At 45.4% G+C, this 19713-nt stretch overlaps 1 protein-coding gene across 1 annotated transcript in view; it reads left to right on the plus strand.

Annotated features, from left to right (window-relative positions):
* Nucleotides 1–988: 988 nt before the first annotated feature.
* The window catches only part of T265_01074 (hypothetical protein), a gene marked incomplete at both ends in the record, with an annotated part of 55909 nt that continues 37184 nt past the window's right edge, over nucleotides 989–19713 (plus strand). Inside the window, 6 exons of the mRNA XM_009165017.1 lie at nucleotides 989–1267; nucleotides 1583–1700; nucleotides 1913–2340; nucleotides 7369–7575; nucleotides 10997–11047; nucleotides 19141–19224. Of these exons, the coding sequence (XP_009163281.1) occupies nucleotides 2113–2340; nucleotides 7369–7575; nucleotides 10997–11047; nucleotides 19141–19224 (570 nt within the window). The remainder of the gene's footprint in view (nucleotides 1268–1582; nucleotides 1701–1912; nucleotides 2341–7368; nucleotides 7576–10996; nucleotides 11048–19140; nucleotides 19225–19713) is intronic.

Raw genomic sequence — 19713 nt, forward strand, 5'->3', positions numbered from 1 at the left:
TTCTGGAATCGTTTCTGTGTTCGTCTTCCAGGTCACATAGGGTGCGGATAAACTGCTTAGCATTTGTGATACTGGCAGATCCCGAAGTTAGGAGTTACCAGAATAGTCTTCTGGACTCTTCCAACTGCCTCTGCGTCGGACGCGAATTCGTGCCAGAACGAGATTGCCACATCTTTATGCAGTTCTGGGAGACTTGCTTCTTACACGACTCCACCACCTTCGCTAAGGCTCTAGATATCAGGTAGAACAGTGGTACTAAGTGCACCTCGGATAAACATTCCCGGCGGTCCCGAACATAATAGGATTCCTGCTTGCTACTCCCGTCAGGTTCTAGAATAGTGCCATGTGTATGAACGACCACAGTTTTAGTATTCCTGGATTTCAAAAAGCATTAGCCTCAGTTGACCGGTCTGTCCTCCTCAAAGTGCTTGCCTAGCACGGAAAGCCCAAGAAGTTTGTGAACATAATAAGTTCCTTGTATTCTCAGATTCCTGGACATGTGACAATATACAGAGAGCTCTTCAAAAGTTCCCTTACACGAAACGCTGTGCATCGGTGGTGTCCACTCTCTCTATTCATGTTCAATCACTTGATGGATGAGATGACGAGACGAGCACTGAAAGATCTTCAAAGCCCTAATGTTCCGGTAGCTGCTTACGAATCTGGAATCTGAAGACGAGATCGTTCAGGTCTTCAAAGAGGAGAAGGCGCAGGTCTTTTTGGATGAACTGACCAGAGTCATCCCGTCTTTCGGCATGCTCGTTGTACCAGCAAAGTGGATATACAGTCACTGAACACACCACTTACAATCCAGGGATAGACACTCAAAGTTGCGGAGCATTTCAGTTGGAAATTGGTATTAGTTCAGATTGTAGTTTGACGGATGCGGTCAATGCACCAATCTTGAACGCTCGGATCACGTTTGTCTGTTTGCAACATTAGTGCTAACAGAGCCACGTATTTCTGAATCCAAAGGAAAGTGTGTACCATGCTGCAGCTTGGGGACTTGGCTTCTCCCATTAGTCGAACTGAGACTTCTTCAGACGTTCGACAATCATTTTCTGGGAGCCATAGTTCGTGTGTGTGTCGGCTAATCCTCAACGATTCGGTCAGAAAGCGAGTGTTCGTCTGTGCAACGGGTACTTCCATTGAAGAATATGTCCAGCACCAGAAGCGGTGTTTGTTAGACCATGTACTGCGCCTGCCAAATAATCGTTTACCGAGGAGAGTGCTGTTTTCCTTGCCTGATTCGGAGTGGCGGAAGCAGGTATGTAGTCAAACTTTGACCTAGCTGAGGCCACGAAAGAGATTACGAAAAGTCTGGGTGCTGTTGGTGTGACTCGTTTTCCAGGATGGGAACCATGTGATCCCCAATGCGCCTGGTTGGAGGCAGTGCAAGTTATGGCTGCTAATCGATGTCAGTGGTGTTCCTGTTGTCAGTTTCTATCCAGCTTACCTGACTGGGTGTGTGGAGGTATAGACATCCCTAAATGATTACGTTAGGCTAGCGCTGAATCCCTTTCACGTTCATTTTCGTTCTGTTCTTCACAGTAGGGCTTTCAAATGAGTCATGGTTTTACAGGAGCATTGGTTTCGTGCTGCCGATGACGATGAAGTGGTCGGATATGCTATTACAAAATGCGTGAGAAGCAACTACGGTACTGAACAGTTTTGGTTACCGTACTGGAAGATTTTGCATGGTAAGCATGATGGAGTTTTATCGACGGTTAGCAGGCCGCTCGAAGGGGATATTGTGATAGACTTTCGTGCGGTATATCCAAAGTATTGTAGGTACTGCATTTATCTCCTCCCTGGTTGTCACGCCACATATTTCACGGTTATTTTTACGAATATAATTCTGTCCCTCAGCACAAACCTACAACTGCTACTTCTATTATATCCTGCTTTACAGAGCAATCTGGTCTTATACTGGAACTGACTTCAGATCTCACGTGGTATTATCTAAAGATATCCGATTTCAACATTACTGGCAAGTGACCATGATTCGGATGCCTTCGTCGGATGACTCTGGCTACTTGTCCACGTATTATCACATCAGTGTGATACCGTACACTTTCCAAGGGCTGCGCGTGGTGTCCAGACGGTGGATCAATGAGTGGTCGGCATAGCATTTCTCCTGTCATGAAAAACGTACCTGGTTTTCGCGGAACTTCCTCTTCTGGTGAACCAAATCTGGGGTATGTACCAAACCCTGTTAGAGGTCTCTGGCAAGAACGAGACAGTTACAGACCAATGACACAACAGTACGACCAAAAGCCACATAGAAATGGTACTTCCCAAACCCCAAGTATGCGGATTAACTTGGGTTTCAACGACACAGTAAGTCGTCGGGGAAGTAGTAGGAATAAAGCCTTCGGGAAATCACCAATTGTGCGTTTCATATCGATACTTCTACCATTTCTCAATTTACAGGAATACTGCGCCGACTGTGGTTTATTCGCCCAGACGCCACAGAAGAAAACATCATTCGATGTTTTCGTTGTGTGTCCACTGTAGTTAGAATCGTTGGGATCAAACCATCATACGTGAGGTTCTCTTTCGAACAATCTGTTTCGTATCGCAACCGATTTTCGGTCCTATAAAATGTTTAGCTTCCTCAAATTCCCCATTTAATTGTGATTTGATGTGTATCAACTCCATCCGTTCTGACTTGGGGCCGAAATTCGACGCCGCTTTCAGCACATAGTACTCGACACCCTTTACTTAAATGCTATCCTTCGTAATATGGATCGTCAGATGATAGGACTGTATCCGTCGAACAATGGTGCTATTATCCTACTCAAGGCGCCTTGTGCTACTTTCTTGACCTGAGCCCAGATAGCTCATTAGTTAAGGTACAACGACAAGGTTTGTGAATTCAACTCAACTGCTCCTTTGTAGGCCTGGGTAACCTGATGGTACCTCAGTCCTCGTACTTCCTTCAGGTGGCATGACAGCTAGGCACCAGAAGGGTGTTACAGTTGAATGAAAATACATGTGGTGTTATTTCATATTCATTTTGATACTGGGAACAAAAGAGACTGTAGTTTTGCAATTTACTGTCCTCGTAAGAACATTTACTTATTGTTTCAGGTAGTATTGAGCGTCCCTTGTTTTTTTTTCGTTAACGGTTCATCTATGTACTTAGCGTCGTCCGACACTTGCGGGATTCGTTGAACGTGTGTCGTCCTCAGACTCGTTTGAATATCCATTTCCTCATAATTATGTGATTCTCCTGATTAGTTCATATCCAAGGGTGGAAGCTCGAGACCCACGATTCGCTCTTAGCAGAGCTAGTTAGCAATATCTCTGCTTATTGTCAACGGCCACAATGTACTGAGTAAATCTGGGTAGGATTGAAGGCGTTAGATGGCTGAGTACAGCTGGCGTCCTGTCTTTGCACTGTCTCATCTCTATGCATGTGCATACGAGAAAATAACCCTTTTTTCGATCGAATCAAACGGTGTCTGTTGAGGCTTCACTATAGTGGTAAGGGCAACGTTCGATGCGATATTTCCCCCATCGATCCGTGGGGGAATTTCCTCGGCGGCTCGAGCTGATCTCAGATTTTTGGTCTTCCTAATTCGAACTGAACTCATACTCGAGGGAGTAAGATCAAGTTGAGCCCTAATGCATCTACAAGATTTATCTACGAAGTGCTTTTGTACTGAACTTTTGAACTTGAGATACAGGTTGCACTCACTCTATGTTATCTACGAAGGGTTTTACCTTGAAGCTTCCAAACGCATGTCATAAAACGAAGAGTGCCTATCCTAACGCTCGTGGGTCTCTTTAGATGTGCGGGCACTGATGTGTTTGCGCAGGTTGGGATAACCATAAATCTCATATGGTAATCGGTTTGGTGAGTTCACATCAGCTGTGGGTAACTTCTTTTGTAAGGTCACATCATCAAAGCGATCGCAGCTCCTTTAGATTCCTAGTTTGTGAATTCCAAAGTAGTAAAAGTTGTGAAAGCCTCATTTCACTGATTAGACTTGCTTGACTAGACTAGATGAAAAATAAGAAAGCTAACGATCACAATTTGCCAGTGTTTTATCCAACTTGGTTGCTCGCAACCTACTGAACTGCAATGAGTGCGGATTTTCATTCATACTTGTATCAAAACAGGAAAGATTTATGACACTTTGCTGAAGCAATAGTGCTTCAGCTCCACATACTCAATCTGTGTGGATACTTCGAACCCGTGGTCGGCCCCATGTCTTGGTAAGACCGGCAATGAATCATTTCCAAAGCCTTGCCCTCTTTGTCCACACGGATCCAGAGTTCAGTGATGTTTGTCCGTTGGAATGGCCTCACTGGACAGACCCTTGTTCACTCTGCTTTAGCCGTTCGCTGCCCGATCATATTGTTTGACCTTGGGTGGTTGAGAGATGTCCGACAGCTCGTTGCTGCTCTGCGTCTCTGAAGCTGAATTTTACTTTCAAGGTTATTGTTGCTATCTGGTCTGTCAGGAAGGTCAGATTCCTGAAAATAACCCCAGAATTCCCGAAACTTACTGAGACCCTAAAACTTCGCCGAAATATCTATAGTAAGCCCGGCAAGCATCCTATCACTCACTCACTCACTCACTCACTCACTCACTCACTCACTCACTCACTCACTCACTCACTCACTCACTCACTCACTCACTCACTCACTCACTCACTCACTCACTCACTCACTCACTCACTCACTCACTCACTCACTCACTCACTCACTCACTCACTCACTCACTCACTCACTCACTCACTCACTCACTCACTCACTCACTCACTCACTCACTCACTCACTCACTCACTCACTCACTCACTCACTCACTCACTCACTCACTCACTCACTCACTCACTCACTCACTCACTCACTCACTCACTCACTCACTCACTCACTCACTCACTCACTCACTCACTCACTCACTCACTCACAGCGCGAGGTCTCTTGTAACTGTTGAACTCGCTTGTTCGCAATGAAGCTCTTGTGTTCCTTGTTGGCGAGTCTTTTTCCGGCACTAAGGCACTGGAGCGGGGTCAGCAGTAAGATATAACGTGGTCCTTCAGTACAGACAGTTGTATGATAGCTGCTCGTTCTGACACTTTTGTACAGTAGCGAGGATCTGTCTTTGAATAAGGCGGGTGACAGTTCACGTGGACCTGAGGTCTTGTGTCGTTCGAGGCATTGAATGTTTCGGTATGTTTCCGGCGCACAGGGAGATCCAGTGTTTTCTGATCACAGTGGTGTAGTGATAGAAGGTGTTGGTGTTGATAGTCAGGGGCCGGCTTTAGTGCTGTTCGAGGAATCGGGCTCAGCATTTGGTCTATCGTGTTACTTTCATATGTCTTTTGCGCGTACAAGCCACGTTTCTGATCCATAAAGCAGTATGAATCGTACCACCGCAGTATAGTCTCTGCTTTTGGCAGGCAAACTGATGTCTTCTCGGTGCCATAGGTTTAGGAGGTTGGCAAAAGCTGCCCTGCCTTTCCCGATCCGGGAAGTAATCTCATCTCCAACCACTTTGCCGGCACTCATACAACTGCTCCGGTAAACAAATTTATCTACCCCGTCGATTGACCACTTCACCGACACTCATACAACTGCCCGGGTAAACAGATTTATCTACCCTGTCGGTTGGCTCTTCTGCGAGCATGAGGTTCACGTTTCGTCCCACTCTGTCTTGCAGCGGCACTTTACGCGTTACAGGTGTGCAGTGCATTTCAAACCGTGCCACAGAGTTGTTTAGGTTATTTTAAATGATTTGCATTTTTGAAGGATCTGAACCAAGGAGAGCAATACCCAATGTCTATGGGCGGAAACCCCGGGAGGATTTCGACTCCCGAGGTTTCAGAGGCAGGCAGAGAAATTTCAATCCGCATATCAGTAACAATGTTGAAGATGAAAGGTGAGAGAGGACTGGACATGGTGAATTCTGGTGAAAGCTTGCCGTATACCCGTACCAGTCCATACACCGCCAAGATTCTTGACGACTGACAGTCCAAAGCAGCTTTTAGATCAAGAAAGAAAACAACCTACGTGGGACGTTTGAAAGAGTGTTCTGTTCAAGAATTTGTCTTAAACTAAAGGTATAGCCGGTGCATCCTAGGTCAGGGAGAAATCCAGCTTGATTCCCGTGAACCTCTCTCTTCCGATAGTCGATCAACCTGCGCAAAATAATACCGGAGAGCAATTTAGATGCGGTGGATAACAGGCTGATGCCACGATGGTTTTTGCATGACTTTTTTGCACCCTTTTTGAAGACTGGGATAAAGGTCAAGGAGCTGCATTCTACTGGTGTTATGTTTTCGTTCCAAATATTCTGCATTATGGTTGTCAGGCTGTTCACCAGGACCTCGCCGCCTTGTTCGAAAAGTGCAGGTAACAGACATTTCGGGCCAGGTGCCTTATCGCGCTTCAGGATCGATATCTCATGCTGGATTTCGCTTGCCGATGGAGGGTTGCTATCGATGTTCCATTTAGGTCCGCTGGGTCGTTCCAGTGGTTGTGTTGAAGGAGATCGGCTGAACTGTTCTTTGAGGTGCTCAGCCCACCATTTCAGACGACGATTGAGGGGGTGAATTGCCGTTCCGTCTTTTTCGCATATTGTTTCACCGACATCTGTTTTCTTTTGACCGGTTGATCGAGTCAGTTTAAACATGGCGCGGGTATTGCCTGCAGCGAAGGCCTTCTCCACCTCCTGGGCCTTCGAGATCCACCAACATTCTCTGTCATTCTTCAAGCCCCTGATTATCCGGTGTTCAAGGGATCTGTGTACGCCATCACAGTCCCCAATTGTCTTTCTGGCAGTAATAAGATATGCTGATTTTGGCGATATCCAGTGTTCATTTAGTCGAGTCAGGTGGCCTAGACAAACAATTTCGAAAGCCGAGAGCATAGCTCCTCTAACTCACCTCCATTCAACCTCCTTATGTAGTTAATCCACTTGGCTACAATAGCAAACACTGTCACATTCTCAGCGTTCGAGTGTGCCTGGATAACGGTCGAAATATTTCATACCACGAAGCGTGACCGGTCGGGAAGTTTTGTTAGTTTATTGCCGCATTATGTACACACTGTTCGTTGCAACCGAACAGTCTGATTCTTATGTTGCGAGTAGCTGCGTCGATCTAGTGAACTTTGTGCTTGTACGTGATACATTCGACCACACCATGGTCGATTTGATTTGATTTGATTTGATCGCAATCTATCTCGGTATATGTTATGCCCGCGCCTGTGTTTCAGCTTCACGCGTGCTACTCTTTTCACCGAGTTGGCATAGGCTAGTTGGTAATGACTTATTATATGCAGTATGCAGTATGGATATCTTCATGCTAACTTTTAATATCGTCTCTCTGCTTCCTCATCGACTTGCTTCTTCAGAGCTCGTTGGAGTCTATTTTCGGTCAGCTTGGTTTAAGTCCACCTGGAAGAGCCAAAATCAACTTACGAGAGCCATCTGACCGGTCGATGCCACGTTCCTCGGAGCCCAGAATTGTCGGAGTATCACGTAAAAGCTTTGACACTTTGGATGTGGGAAAAGGAAGGTGCCACGAGCAACATTTGAAAGTTAGCCCCGAGCTTCTTGCAGTAAGTGTGTTTTGGTTAGAATTCTTTGTAGTCAGTAGTCTTGCAAACATTGTCCGCTATTTCGGTGTGCCATCTTAAGATGCTTCGATTTCCCTTAGTGTCTTGTTTGCTTCAAGCTTAGAGCTTGGGGATGACAATTTTTCCGGTCGTGTTCCAGCGCTGTTAGCTGTAGATGTTCGAAAACCTGGACGCTTTACGTTGGTTGAGACAACAGTCATCTCGGACAGATATCGTCACCCAGTTAGTGAATTGCTATAGACGCGTATGTTGGGCTGTCCAGTGTAGCCGTTTCATGTCACTGAGTTTGGGACCACTCCTAACCATCCACTCCTAACCAGGACTCACAAAGCCAGAAACACCCGATCATGGATTCTTTGCTTACACCCCCTACAGTAGGTGGTCTGATACTGATTTCATGGGATGAGGCACGCTAGCTCATCGTCCCGCATGCGCTTTGTGTGCTCTGTTGTTCACAAAAAAAACCACTTTTACCATTTAGTGTAACGCAGGTCTTGGAAGCTGGTAAATTTTTGGCCTTCGCTGATTGGACAGAGCCATATGCTCCGCTGTAATTGCCTCTGACTGTATTGATCTTCCGGGTATGGTCTCTAATGATGAATTAGTCAAGCTTATCAGTAGCCTCCCAGTCGAGAAGACAGTGACCTTGAAAAAAGTTGTAGTTGAAACAGCGAAACCGTTTCGTGATATAAATTCAAATGAAACAGAATGTAAAAGAGCGAACAGTCTAATGTGATATCAATGCAAGGCTGAAATGGAGCAAACAAGGTTTCAGTCTACAAGATTAATCGTCAGCAAAATGGATTTGTTGGCTTGCAGGCAGTCCTTCTAACACGTTCCACGCAACCGATTTGTTCTAGCTCCAAGGTCGGAGTAGAAATCTAGTCATATGACGTGAATGAACGAAAGTTACTTTAGAATCACATCCTCACAATGGAAATGTGAGCAGTGAATCTCGCCAACCTCAGTCAAAGACAAACAGAATATTCGTCTGAGCCCTGAAGACTGATAGTTTACTCGCCTCCCCTAATGGTGAATGCCAACGGAATTAGATCTGGCATGTACCAGTGAATGGGCACGCGACACTCCGTTTTACATTTGAATTCAGCAATGCCGCCTCTTGGGTTGGTCACAACGACTCAGATTTTCCCAAGAACTGAACCTACTAGAGAACTCAGTGGATCATCGGTAAAGGTATCTGGTGAACTACACATCAGCGAGCCGAACGCTCAAATGTCGATTCGGCCAGATTTGTCAATTTGGATACAACCAACATCTATCGTTTTAGTGATGGCTAAGCAGACTTGCTTCGCTTTCTCAGCTGATCGGATTTTAACCACTGTGATTGCCGAAAATTTAAATTGCTGATACACTGCAGTGAGAGCAAAGGTCAAATCCAGTGCTTCCCTTCTGTGGTGCGAACTTAATAGAATCACCGCTTCATATCTGGCAAGTGGTTTCTCGAACGAGCGTGCTTAGAATACAGTTTAAGCACTATCCACAAGTTCATTTAGTGTTTTACGACGCGACGGGTCCAGATAGATGGGATTCTTGTTACACTTCGTATGATTTTGGAGACAGCCCTTTCGAAAAGGCGATACTATGCACTCGGACTATTCATGACACCACGTATACACTTTCAAAAAAGTTGGTCCGGCAATTTTTCGCCCGAATTCCTCGCATGACATCGGTGTTCAACATCGATGCCTCGCTGCCTTAAAATTCATGGTTGTGCATGGGCTGGGATACTTCCTGGGTGCCCACAGAAGGATGATCAGGATCTTCAACCAAAGCATTTGGCTCAAAAGCCAAACCGCAAGGCAGCGGTGTTTGGCTTGAAATGCGACCACATTACCATTTTTACGTCGCCACACATGTTGCAACCCCCAACTGGAGGACCAGGAAACCGTGTTTTTCAGACCTCTTACCGCTGACCAACGTGGTATGAAAGAATTCTAGTGCCACGCGGACACCCCCCAGTATAGCTTGGTGGATCGCCGAGATACACAAACCGTTTCACCACGGTAAGGTCCAGTCTCCTCGTGACGATGCTTTAGTTGCTCACCATTCCCAAGTCCGTTCTGAAGCTATTGAAGACCACATGCCGAAGGGACTTACGTATACCGTACCAAAGATCGAATACAGTAAGCCAGTTTAAGTAGACTGAGAAGATGGATGACTGGTAGCTAACACCAGCAAACAACGAATACCCAATTCAGGTACGCTGGTCTTTCTTCACATGTTAGCTTGACACGTAGATCCGTGGCCTCAGGAAGTATACATTCTATGATTGTATGAATGCTAGACTGAAACAAAAGGTACAAATAAACGTGATAAATTTGACGTACCGCACTAGTATTGGGTAACTTTTGGCTAAAAACCAAGCGCAAACACCAACTCACAAGGCGTCATCCAACGCTTATCGCCAATAGAAGCTACTTATACACCTGTCATGGTCCCTTTATCGTTCTGAAAACATAATCGATTTCACTGACATCGCATTCAGTTTTATCCATGCGTAGCGTGAGGTCCAACTTGTTCGATCACTAAACACACACACATCTGTTAAGACATTTTGCTGGATCAAAATGAACAGACGAAATAAATTAGCATGACGATTCCCCCGACCCGTATCTTACGATCATGTATATGAACTCGTATGGTTGGCCTTGGCGAGTCACGCTCGTGCGACAATCAGATGATATTAGTTGAGTGACCCTGTGTTGATAAAAACACTTTTTGAGCATTTGCTTACTCTTGACCAGCACTGATTTTCATTCTACAAAATCTTCACAAAGTTCAACACTTTTGAGGAATTTCTGAGTGAGGGACTCGTGTTCGCCTTCTTGCCCATGACGGATGGTTCTGGACAGATAACTCTGAACATTGTCAAAGAGATGATGCTTATCGATCTTCAGTGATCCTACGGAGGTTCGCATAAGTGGGTTAAACGAAAGCACCTCATTTCGGTGGAGATACAAAGCAGATGCAAACACCCATAAATGCGTTCGGAACGAGTAGCCTTTTAACGACGTGGTACGGGTCAGCGAAACACAAAGGCGAACGATCTGGGTTCGATTGCGTTTTGCCTCATGATACGGGCACGATTTGAACAGAAGTTAGCGCTCTCTGATCTTAGTGCTCTGCTTTTTTGCCACTGTTTTCAACGTGTCATTATCAGAAGACTCTAAACTCTACAGTGACACCCCTTGTTTGACTTGCAAGCAGACAGTACTGGTGTTTGTTTGGACAGGAAGTTTTATTTCCCGAGTAAAATGGACCAGTTAGATCGGAAAAAATCGTTCGCTCACAGACGCGAACAGTACGCGAACCGTACTGTTTTTGTTGAACTGAATCCATTTACACCGATTTCATTCATGATATCTTTATCCCCACTTTCCAGCAACAGATCACCTTGATTGAAATGAAATTCTTCCAGGCGATCCAACCTGAGGTGAGTTGCTCGTTGATCATCCTTCTCCACACCAGCGTTGCTTTTATTGTCTCTGGGTCACGCACGGCATCGTCTCTAATTACCGGAAGCTTTCATCGGTTTAGAGGAACGCGCTGACCTTAGAAACTCGCTGTTGTCACTGTAATGTCCGCATCGCTTGCCCCCAAATCAATGCTGGTTATTACCGGCACGGGTAGTTTTTCAACAACACGCCAGCTTGACAGAACACGAGAGTAAAAATGTCATCTACACAGACTTTTTCAAAAGGAACACCTCAAAGCGTCCTCTTGAGATTTCCCGGACATTGTTTGACAAACAAACAGTAACGAACAAACAAGGCGAAGTGGTTCAGTAATTCTCATATCAACCTCTCATCAGATACAGGGACAACGCTTCGACATTTTACACTTGTTTCATCAGTAATGTACATCTTTACACTCATGAGATTGCCGAAAACTCTCAGACATGAGGTGCCCTTTGTACAGGACATCCAATTAAAGAACAGCTGGGATTCAGTATAGTTCAAACCAAATTGGTGTGCAAATGAATGTACTTCACGAACACATCAGCCTATTTTCCTGCTACGTAACGGCAGCGCAAGTCGCAAGTAGCATATATGTAGAGCAGTGCTTATGAAGCGGCCGACCAGTTAGATGTTTACGACCGGCCTTGCGAACCCCTCGTGAAAACCAATTGCTTCTATGACTGTTGTGATGAGATTTTCAACGACAATAGTTCATCCCGGGTGTATAAAAGCGTTCAGCTATAGCACTCTTCCGGTGCCTGGTGTATAAATTCAGCTATAGCACTCTTCCGGTGCCTATCTGCCATACCACCCGAAAGAAGCACGAGGGCTGGGATACTGCCAGGTTGCCTGCCCCTAGACAGAGGAAGTCGAGAGGTAGAGGTCGGATTCGAACCATGGACCTTCCGGTCAGTAAATTCGCGCTCTAATTAGTGAGCTATCTCGCCAGGAGATAACGCACCCTGTTTTGGGACTCCAGTCGTATGTTCTTGGACATTTCATTTGCACTAGATGTTCGAAGCTTTGGGGGAAAACTATAGAGACAGAAGATAGTGGACATCTGGTGAATTTTGTTCTTGTTTGCATCGTTTAAGTGTCCGACCGATATCGGTGTTACAGTATCCTTGCTATGGGATAACCGATGGACTGTGTGTAGTGTGCCAGAACAACCCTCAGCCGACCTTTCTGCGCCAAAGCCGCCTCATGACACAGTACTCATGAGCAACGTTTTTTGGCATAGCTCACTACTCACAAGGTTTTCGAAAGCTCTTCGAGGGCTCGCGGCTTACGTCTTCAATCTTTGGTGTTACTAAGAACACATTTATTTGAAGGACATCGTACACGAGTCATTCGGTTGGAATTCAGCAGCTTCGTTTTCGACCGAGTGTATCACTTCATTTAAGGCTGTTAAAAACTCGGAGATCAAGACACTAAGGAGATGAATCCGCTCGTGGGCTGTCGATGAGTTTGGAGGAAGAGTGAAAAAACGACGTTTTTTTGTACACAAAAATCAGTGGTGTCCGTTATTTGTGTGTTCCAGAACGTGACTGTAACGTTCAAGAAAATACAAGAAAACCTTAACTTTTCTCCTCAGCGTACACGAGCTCGACCTCAGTTATTGGCAACCTAAATAAACTTGAGGACTGCTCAGGGCCGGTCGACAAACAATATACCATATCCCTTCGAGTAAGGGTCATCTCACTGCCTTATCAGTTTTTCCACGAAAATATTCTTACTATTCTGTTAGTGGATTTCCGGTACTTTTGGCGGCCTCATTCACAGGATGGATACCGACTTGCAGCATAGACGGTTTCTCACTTCTCAACGTATGACTGGATGAGCCTCGGTTCCGCGACAGAGCCGTGCTAATAACAAGAACGATGCTACCAACGTGGTTGGCAACTTTGGGGGTGGCGGTGTTCGTGAATCCACTGGTCCGCTTGTGAACTTTGTTGCGCCGTGGTCTGCGTTCGTGTGCGGTGATTGGTCATCTCAACGCCTTCTATTTTTAGTAGTTTTTTCTCTGGCCTCGATCGGCATTGCGTTGTGGTCTGACCTTCTCCGGCTTGATTGTTTGGCTGCACCGCCCTATTTTCCCCATTGTAACAGCTAGTGTCCCTGCGTTCGCTAGTTAATTTGGTACTTTGGTTTATTGGTTGGGCGCCTTCTCCAATCAAACTGATGTGTCCGTTTTAATGAGGCTTTCCTGCTTCTCTTATGGGTTCCTCGCCTGGTTACCTTTTCAGCTCAAAGCTCTGTGGTTCCGGCGCATCCATACGTCAGTGCTACTTGCCTTTCAGGATGGGGACCGCATGATCCCCACTGCACCTGGTTGGAGACGCTGCAATATGTGGCTGCCAACCGATGTCAGTGGTGTTCCTTTGATAAGTTTCTATCCACATTGCCTGAAGGAGTGTCTGAAGGTGTAGGCACCTCGGAACGATTGTGGTAAGCTAGCACTAAGTCCTTTCCCTGTCCAACTTTATTCTTTTCTTCACAATAAGGCTTTCAAATAAGTCATGGTTGTACGGCATTGGTGTAGATGTCATGCTGTTGATGATGATAACGATGGTTCCATTCATACATGTTACAAGCGACTGAACAGCCAACCTATGTGTTTTTGGAAACAGTTTTATTTGTCTGGTATTGTTCGGAATCTGTTGAGCTTTCAGTTATAAGGACAACCGTCTTTTCGGACACGGACGATGTACACGGTTATAAGCGACGGGGACGGTTTCTTATTAGTCGATTACTTCCGAGCTGTAAAGTATCATGCGGGGCACTAGACTGCACAGCAATTCAGGCTTCTGTTTTCTTGAAGGAACACTACTCATATCGTTGCTGAAAACTCTTTGATAGCCCATTACAGGTTTCGCCATTCTTGGGGCTTGTTAACTGGGCGCAGTCCCCGAGTTTTCGTCAACTATATATTGTATTTAAGCTCAGTTTTTACGATATTCTCCATATGCTTTCATTCACACACCAATTTGGTTTTGACGGGAAGCTGGATTCAGTCCCAGCTGGACGTCTAGTTTTTTGTATTCCTCAACTGAATACTCTTTACAAGAGCCTTCTCACATTTCAATTGACAGAGTTTTACGTGCAGAGGACGTACGAAGGCTGTCGCTTTCTCCGAGGCATTGGTCGGGTCTGTTTCGAACGTCGGATTAGCACTTCTGAGGTACGCGAGATGGTTTTAGGAAAGCGGAACTCTCCCACAGTGGATGAGTTACTAACGCTCCATAGTTTGCACTAGTTAGGACGTGTACTCCGCATTCCAGAGGATTCTCTGCCTCGTAGAACTGTTTTCGCCTAGCCCTGTGCTCAGTGGAAGCGACCAAGGGGTGGACAGTGTATCACCCGACGACGAAGTGTGAAAGCACAGCAATTTAAGTCTGGTTGGCACCTGCCTTCTCCCTGGATGAGGATCTCGGGACTGAACTCATCAGTGGTTAGCGTCACTGGCTGGTATGGTTCAGTCTCGCAGTCAGTGATGCTTGTTGCGTCAAAGCTATCGCCTTCAGTTCATAGCCCACTCATTTTCCCGATCTACCTGGAGACTTCGACAACACTTCTTGTTCCTCATCGGATAGGTGCAGTCCTCAGGTTTCCCACACCCTTATGTTCTAGTTGAGCTCAAATTGTATGAAATTCACCAACTAATTGGGTTTTAACGAGAAACTCAACTGAATCTCTCGTTCTTGCGATATTCCTCAACTAAATGTTCTGTGCCCTTCACTTGCACACTAATTGGGTCTTAACGAGAAACTCAACTGAATCTCTTGTTCTTGCGATATTCCTCAACTAAATGTTCTGTGCAATAGGCACTTCATGTATCATTTTCAGTTGTGGGAAAGCCGAATCAGTTGGTAGATTCAAAGGTAGTGAGTGAAGATGACTAGTGCCTGGGCCTCAATTGGAGAAAAATGACAGTTCGTAGCTTTACGAGGTTTTAGACTAGAGGGTTAACTCACTCTCGTTTTAATGTTGTTGCCAGGCGAGTACCTGCAACTCTCCGATTCCGTGGCCTGAAAACTGAATTTCGCACCGGAATTCACGTAGGGGGCGTAAGTTTTCACACGCCAAAAATGATGACTTGTGACAGCAATCCTTGTGCCTTGCTTCACAGAAAAATCGCAGGCTATCAAATCTGCGGAATTTGGCGGGATTATGGACAACCAGGTCTCTCCTGTTTGTTGTTCATTCTGCGGGCTTTATGTCACTTTTTGGCGCAGATTCTGAACCTGGTTGAGTTGGTAGACATCAACATGTGGGTATCACATGGTCAGATTTCGTCTTCTCAACTCAGATTGTTTGAATGACCACATGTCATTGTCAGCCTGACAACCAGTATTTTGACTTGTGTATGTCTGAACTTCCGTTCGACTCTGGATGTTGACTACGCATGCGGGTCCCCTTACGTACTATCGAAGACTCACTCAAACCAGCTTCAGTCAGTGCGCGGTATTTGCGTTTTGAGTTCCATACGCTCAGTTTGTTCGATTGTTTCTCGACTGAAAAAATCTGCGACGTGGGTTTATCCTATTCTGGTAGTTTCGGTAGTCACACTAACTAATTTGTGTCAGTACGAAGTGCTTTACCATACCATACAGCAACCGTTTTGCCAGCTTGAGCGGTTGTCAGTCGCACTACTGTCTTGGCATCGAATCACTGACACAGCACATTCTGACTGACCACCAGAATGGCTGGATGGGCTGGTGTGAATACACGTTTTTTCTGCTCCCCTGGCCTTCAGGTAACCTGTTTTGTGATTTTTGGGGAGTCAACTGAAAGTAATGCTTAATGGTAAAAGTTCCATACAGTCAGGTATGTCTGTAGTCTGTGTGAGACTCATATAGAAACTTCCTTCGCGTGGGATTCAACTTTACTCTGTCCCACTTGATATTAGACGCTATTTTACAGTGTTGGTTTGGGTTCATTTGAGTTCAAATCTCAGTGAATGTTAGTGGAAGCTGCTACCAGGAATAACGCGGGATGACTGGCAGACAACCACGCATAAGAGATGGGATTTTTAACATCGCATTGTTCAGTTTTACTCAGCAGGAAATGATCAGGGGAGTGGCACATTGAAAGGGATAGCCCCCCATGCGTGCTCACGAATAACAGTGTGATTGGTTTTTGTCCCATAGTTTCAATAACCATCAGTTGGTAATGTGCTGAAATATTTGTAGCTCGGGTGAGTTGATCTGTTCACCGAGCTTGACAATTGGCTTGCAAACGTTTCGTCACCGTACGAGGAGACATCATCAGGGCGCAGTTGGGTGTATACTTCTTCCTTGCTTGCGTGCGTTTATATAGCGTTCGAAGGCTATCTGTTCTCTTCTGACGTGATTGGCCACTTGAAGTGCAACGAATTTAGTGAATCTATTTGTCTGTTTGTGATCTTTGTTGCGTTGCGGTCTGTGTTCCTTTGTGTTGATTGGATACCCCGACGCCTTCTTATTTTGGTAGCTTCTTTTCTCTGGCTTTGATTCGCACCATCAGTGTCACCCATCCCTAGGTCCCTGTTCGGGTACTGTGTAGAAATTTAGACACTACGGATTCCAGATTAATGTCAAAGGAGTTTCCCGCTCGCTTTCTGAGGATTTGGATCACACGAAGGTGGTCCATGACACTGATATCCCATCTTTGTGCCACTCGTCTTATAGGTCGTTTATTAGTACATCGTTTCCTGCGTTGAAGAGCGCAAGGTGTAATCCATACTTATCTGGTGACATATCACATTCAGGAGGGAGATTTATTGCATTTTGTGTCTTTCGCGTTTCACTTAGTGCTTTTCAAGTCTTTTTCGCGGATATTTTTCTGCTTACGCCCAGTTTATTAAATCCGATTGGTCGAAGTTCGAGAGCTACCTGCCTTAAAGAGCTTCTTCATTTCATGGGTTTCCGCTGTCCATCAGCGCCTTCAAATCATGTCCAGTATGTAGTTCGTCTGGGCGGTGGCCATATGCTTTCGGTATTAAAAGGCTTTTCGTTAGTTCTTCTCGACTATTCCGCATTTTCATTTGAAACTCAAATTATGGTCTGAGCAGGCTGCGATTTCCAGTATAAAAGTATGACTTTATTGTAGAAAACGACAATTCTGTTCTCATCTTTTCTCCCATTGGCCGAGTCCGATCCGTTTTTTCAATCGGACGGACCACTAACCATCCCGGCCAGTTCCAACAGGGCGTATGGAACAGGAATTCTAAAAAAACGTCAAACCGTTCGACAATATCATTGCTGCTTAGGTTCGACGATCAACTCCATCCACCAGAACGGACCATCTCGGAGATCGCACTTTTTAGGAGTCTTGCCAAAATCCTTTTTGCTAATTAACTGAATCCAAACCAAACGGTTCGCCCTTTTAGCTATGAACTCCCCTTACAGGATCTTTATGAGCTGAAAAGCTGAAGGCATAGATCGATTATACTCACACACACGTCGGAAAACGAGTTTTGCAGTTGTGGATCGTGATAGCTGCAACTGTTAAAACACATAAGCATTCGAGAGAACATTAATTTAACTCCGCAGCCGAGAACTTTTCATTCATCTGGTCAGCTCCAACATGATATTCACTGCAGAAGGACATGCTCCACGTGTTGATCACCTGCAACAAAAACACTCCTGTATCAAATTCTCATCCGTCGATGATCGAAAGTATTCTTGGCTTTTTCCCTGAGGCATTAGAAACGAATGTCTGCTCTTGGTTGCACGAAGTTCAACTTGTTTTCAAGTAAGATGTTCCCAACTCTTATGAAGCCTTCATTGATGACCCCACGGAGAATTACCGATATTCTTCATGCATTCGATATGCATTTTATCACTGCGTACGGAATTTCCAGGTAACGAATTGGGTTTTATCCACTAAGCAACTTCGCTAGTTTTTTTGCTTTGGAAGTTTTTCGGAGGCCAGCCGTCCCCAATAACCGTACGTCGCATCATTTGGACGGATGTGTCACCTGCGGGCTACGGACCAAACGGAGGCATGCATTGGTCAGAATACCAGCCAATCTAGATCGAGCATCTTTAGCTCGACGCCTTTTGCCCCCTCACGGAGATTTTAACACGGACCTTGTGGACATTCTGTGATTACCCTATAAGTTCATCCGTTATAATCTTCCTTTGCCTCCATAAAGGCCATCTGAAGCTGTCGTACTTTTTGTATACCATTGTGGGCGGAGCAGGAAACCAAGAACCGAAACAGAGTTGCACGACCGTTGAACAAGTTGCAACAGAAGTACTCGTTACATCTTGCACTACCGGCATCCAACCACCATGGCAATCGAAAACCGCGTACACTTATACACTTAATTGCTTATAAATACAAGAATCTTCATGGAGGGTCGTCCCCGAAGCTGGACCACGGTGGATCGGTTTATGACAAACCCCCTTTCTACATGGTGTCCGTTTTTCGGAGGAGTGGGGGATGGAAGCCACTGTGTGTGTTTTTCGTCAATATCATATTCTGAGAAATTTTGACTGCATCCATTTCTCTGGGCTTTTTCGATAATTTCTCCGGAATCGAATTTTCTCAAGTCCACCAAATCTATGATGCCATTGCGGTACAGGTCTTTTGAACTTGTCTAACGAGTCAGTACGGTCTGATTTCTGGCTTTCTCTTGTGTCTGTCAGTTGAACTTCCTAGAAACCGTCTTAGCTTGGGGGTGAGATAGACCAATTGGTTAGAGCGCGAATATACTGACCCGGAAGGTTCGTGGTTCGACCTCTACCTCTCGACTTCCCCTGTCCAGGCTTGGGCGACCTGGCAGTATCCCAGTCCTCGTGCCTCTTTCGTGCGGCATGGCAGTTAGGCACCGAAAGGGTGCTACAGATGAACGATTTGTTTTTTTTTTAATATTTCCTTAGCTTGTCCTCCGCTTACAGACTTCTCCGTAGCTAGGTTGCCCACTTCGTGTGCCTCTAGAGATTTGTTGAATGAAATCTTTGTGTAATCACTAGTTCAGATAAACCTTTAGTGAGATAGATGATATCAGTCTACATTTTTACTCATCCCATTTCGGATCACATATGCGTAACACATTTTTGTCTCGTACTTTTGCGGACAGGAACTGACGAGTCTGAAGTGGAACGGCAAAGAGAAGCAGAAACATGCCCCAAATATTGTGGCTTCAACTCGCTGGTTCAATCAAGTAAGCTGTTTTCAATGAATTATTGCGATCAACATCCTGTTGTGTCTTCTCCCAATACATAATCTGTTTCCCTAAGCTTCACTGCATTTGTTTTTTTTTTTGATTGCAAGATGAACGGGCCCAGGGCGAGGATATGACTCTATTTCATTCCTGCATCTTTGGCTACAATCTCAGTGTGGAAGGCTTTGATGAATTTGACCAATTTGTCCGGACAGCCAAGCTTTCCACGGACTGTCTTCAGTGCTTCTCTGTTGACTGAATAAAAGACTTTAGTGACATCCACAAACAATTCACAAGGTGGTTGGTTCGACATTTCTGTCGTACTTGCCCGGAAGCGGAGAGTAATTCCATCGTACAATGTCCGCTCGGGAATCACCGCTGCTCTCACGAATACATTGTTCCACAATGCCCGCGACTAGTCGATTGAGGAGGATGCGACCCGAAATCTTGCGTGATTTGCACGGGGGCTAACTCTGCTGTAGTTGTCCG

Source organism: Opisthorchis viverrini (genome assembly GCF_000715545.1).
Source record: "Opisthorchis viverrini unplaced genomic scaffold opera_v5_11, whole genome shotgun sequence".
Lineage (NCBI taxonomy): Eukaryota > Metazoa > Platyhelminthes > Trematoda > Opisthorchiida > Opisthorchiidae > Opisthorchis > Opisthorchis viverrini.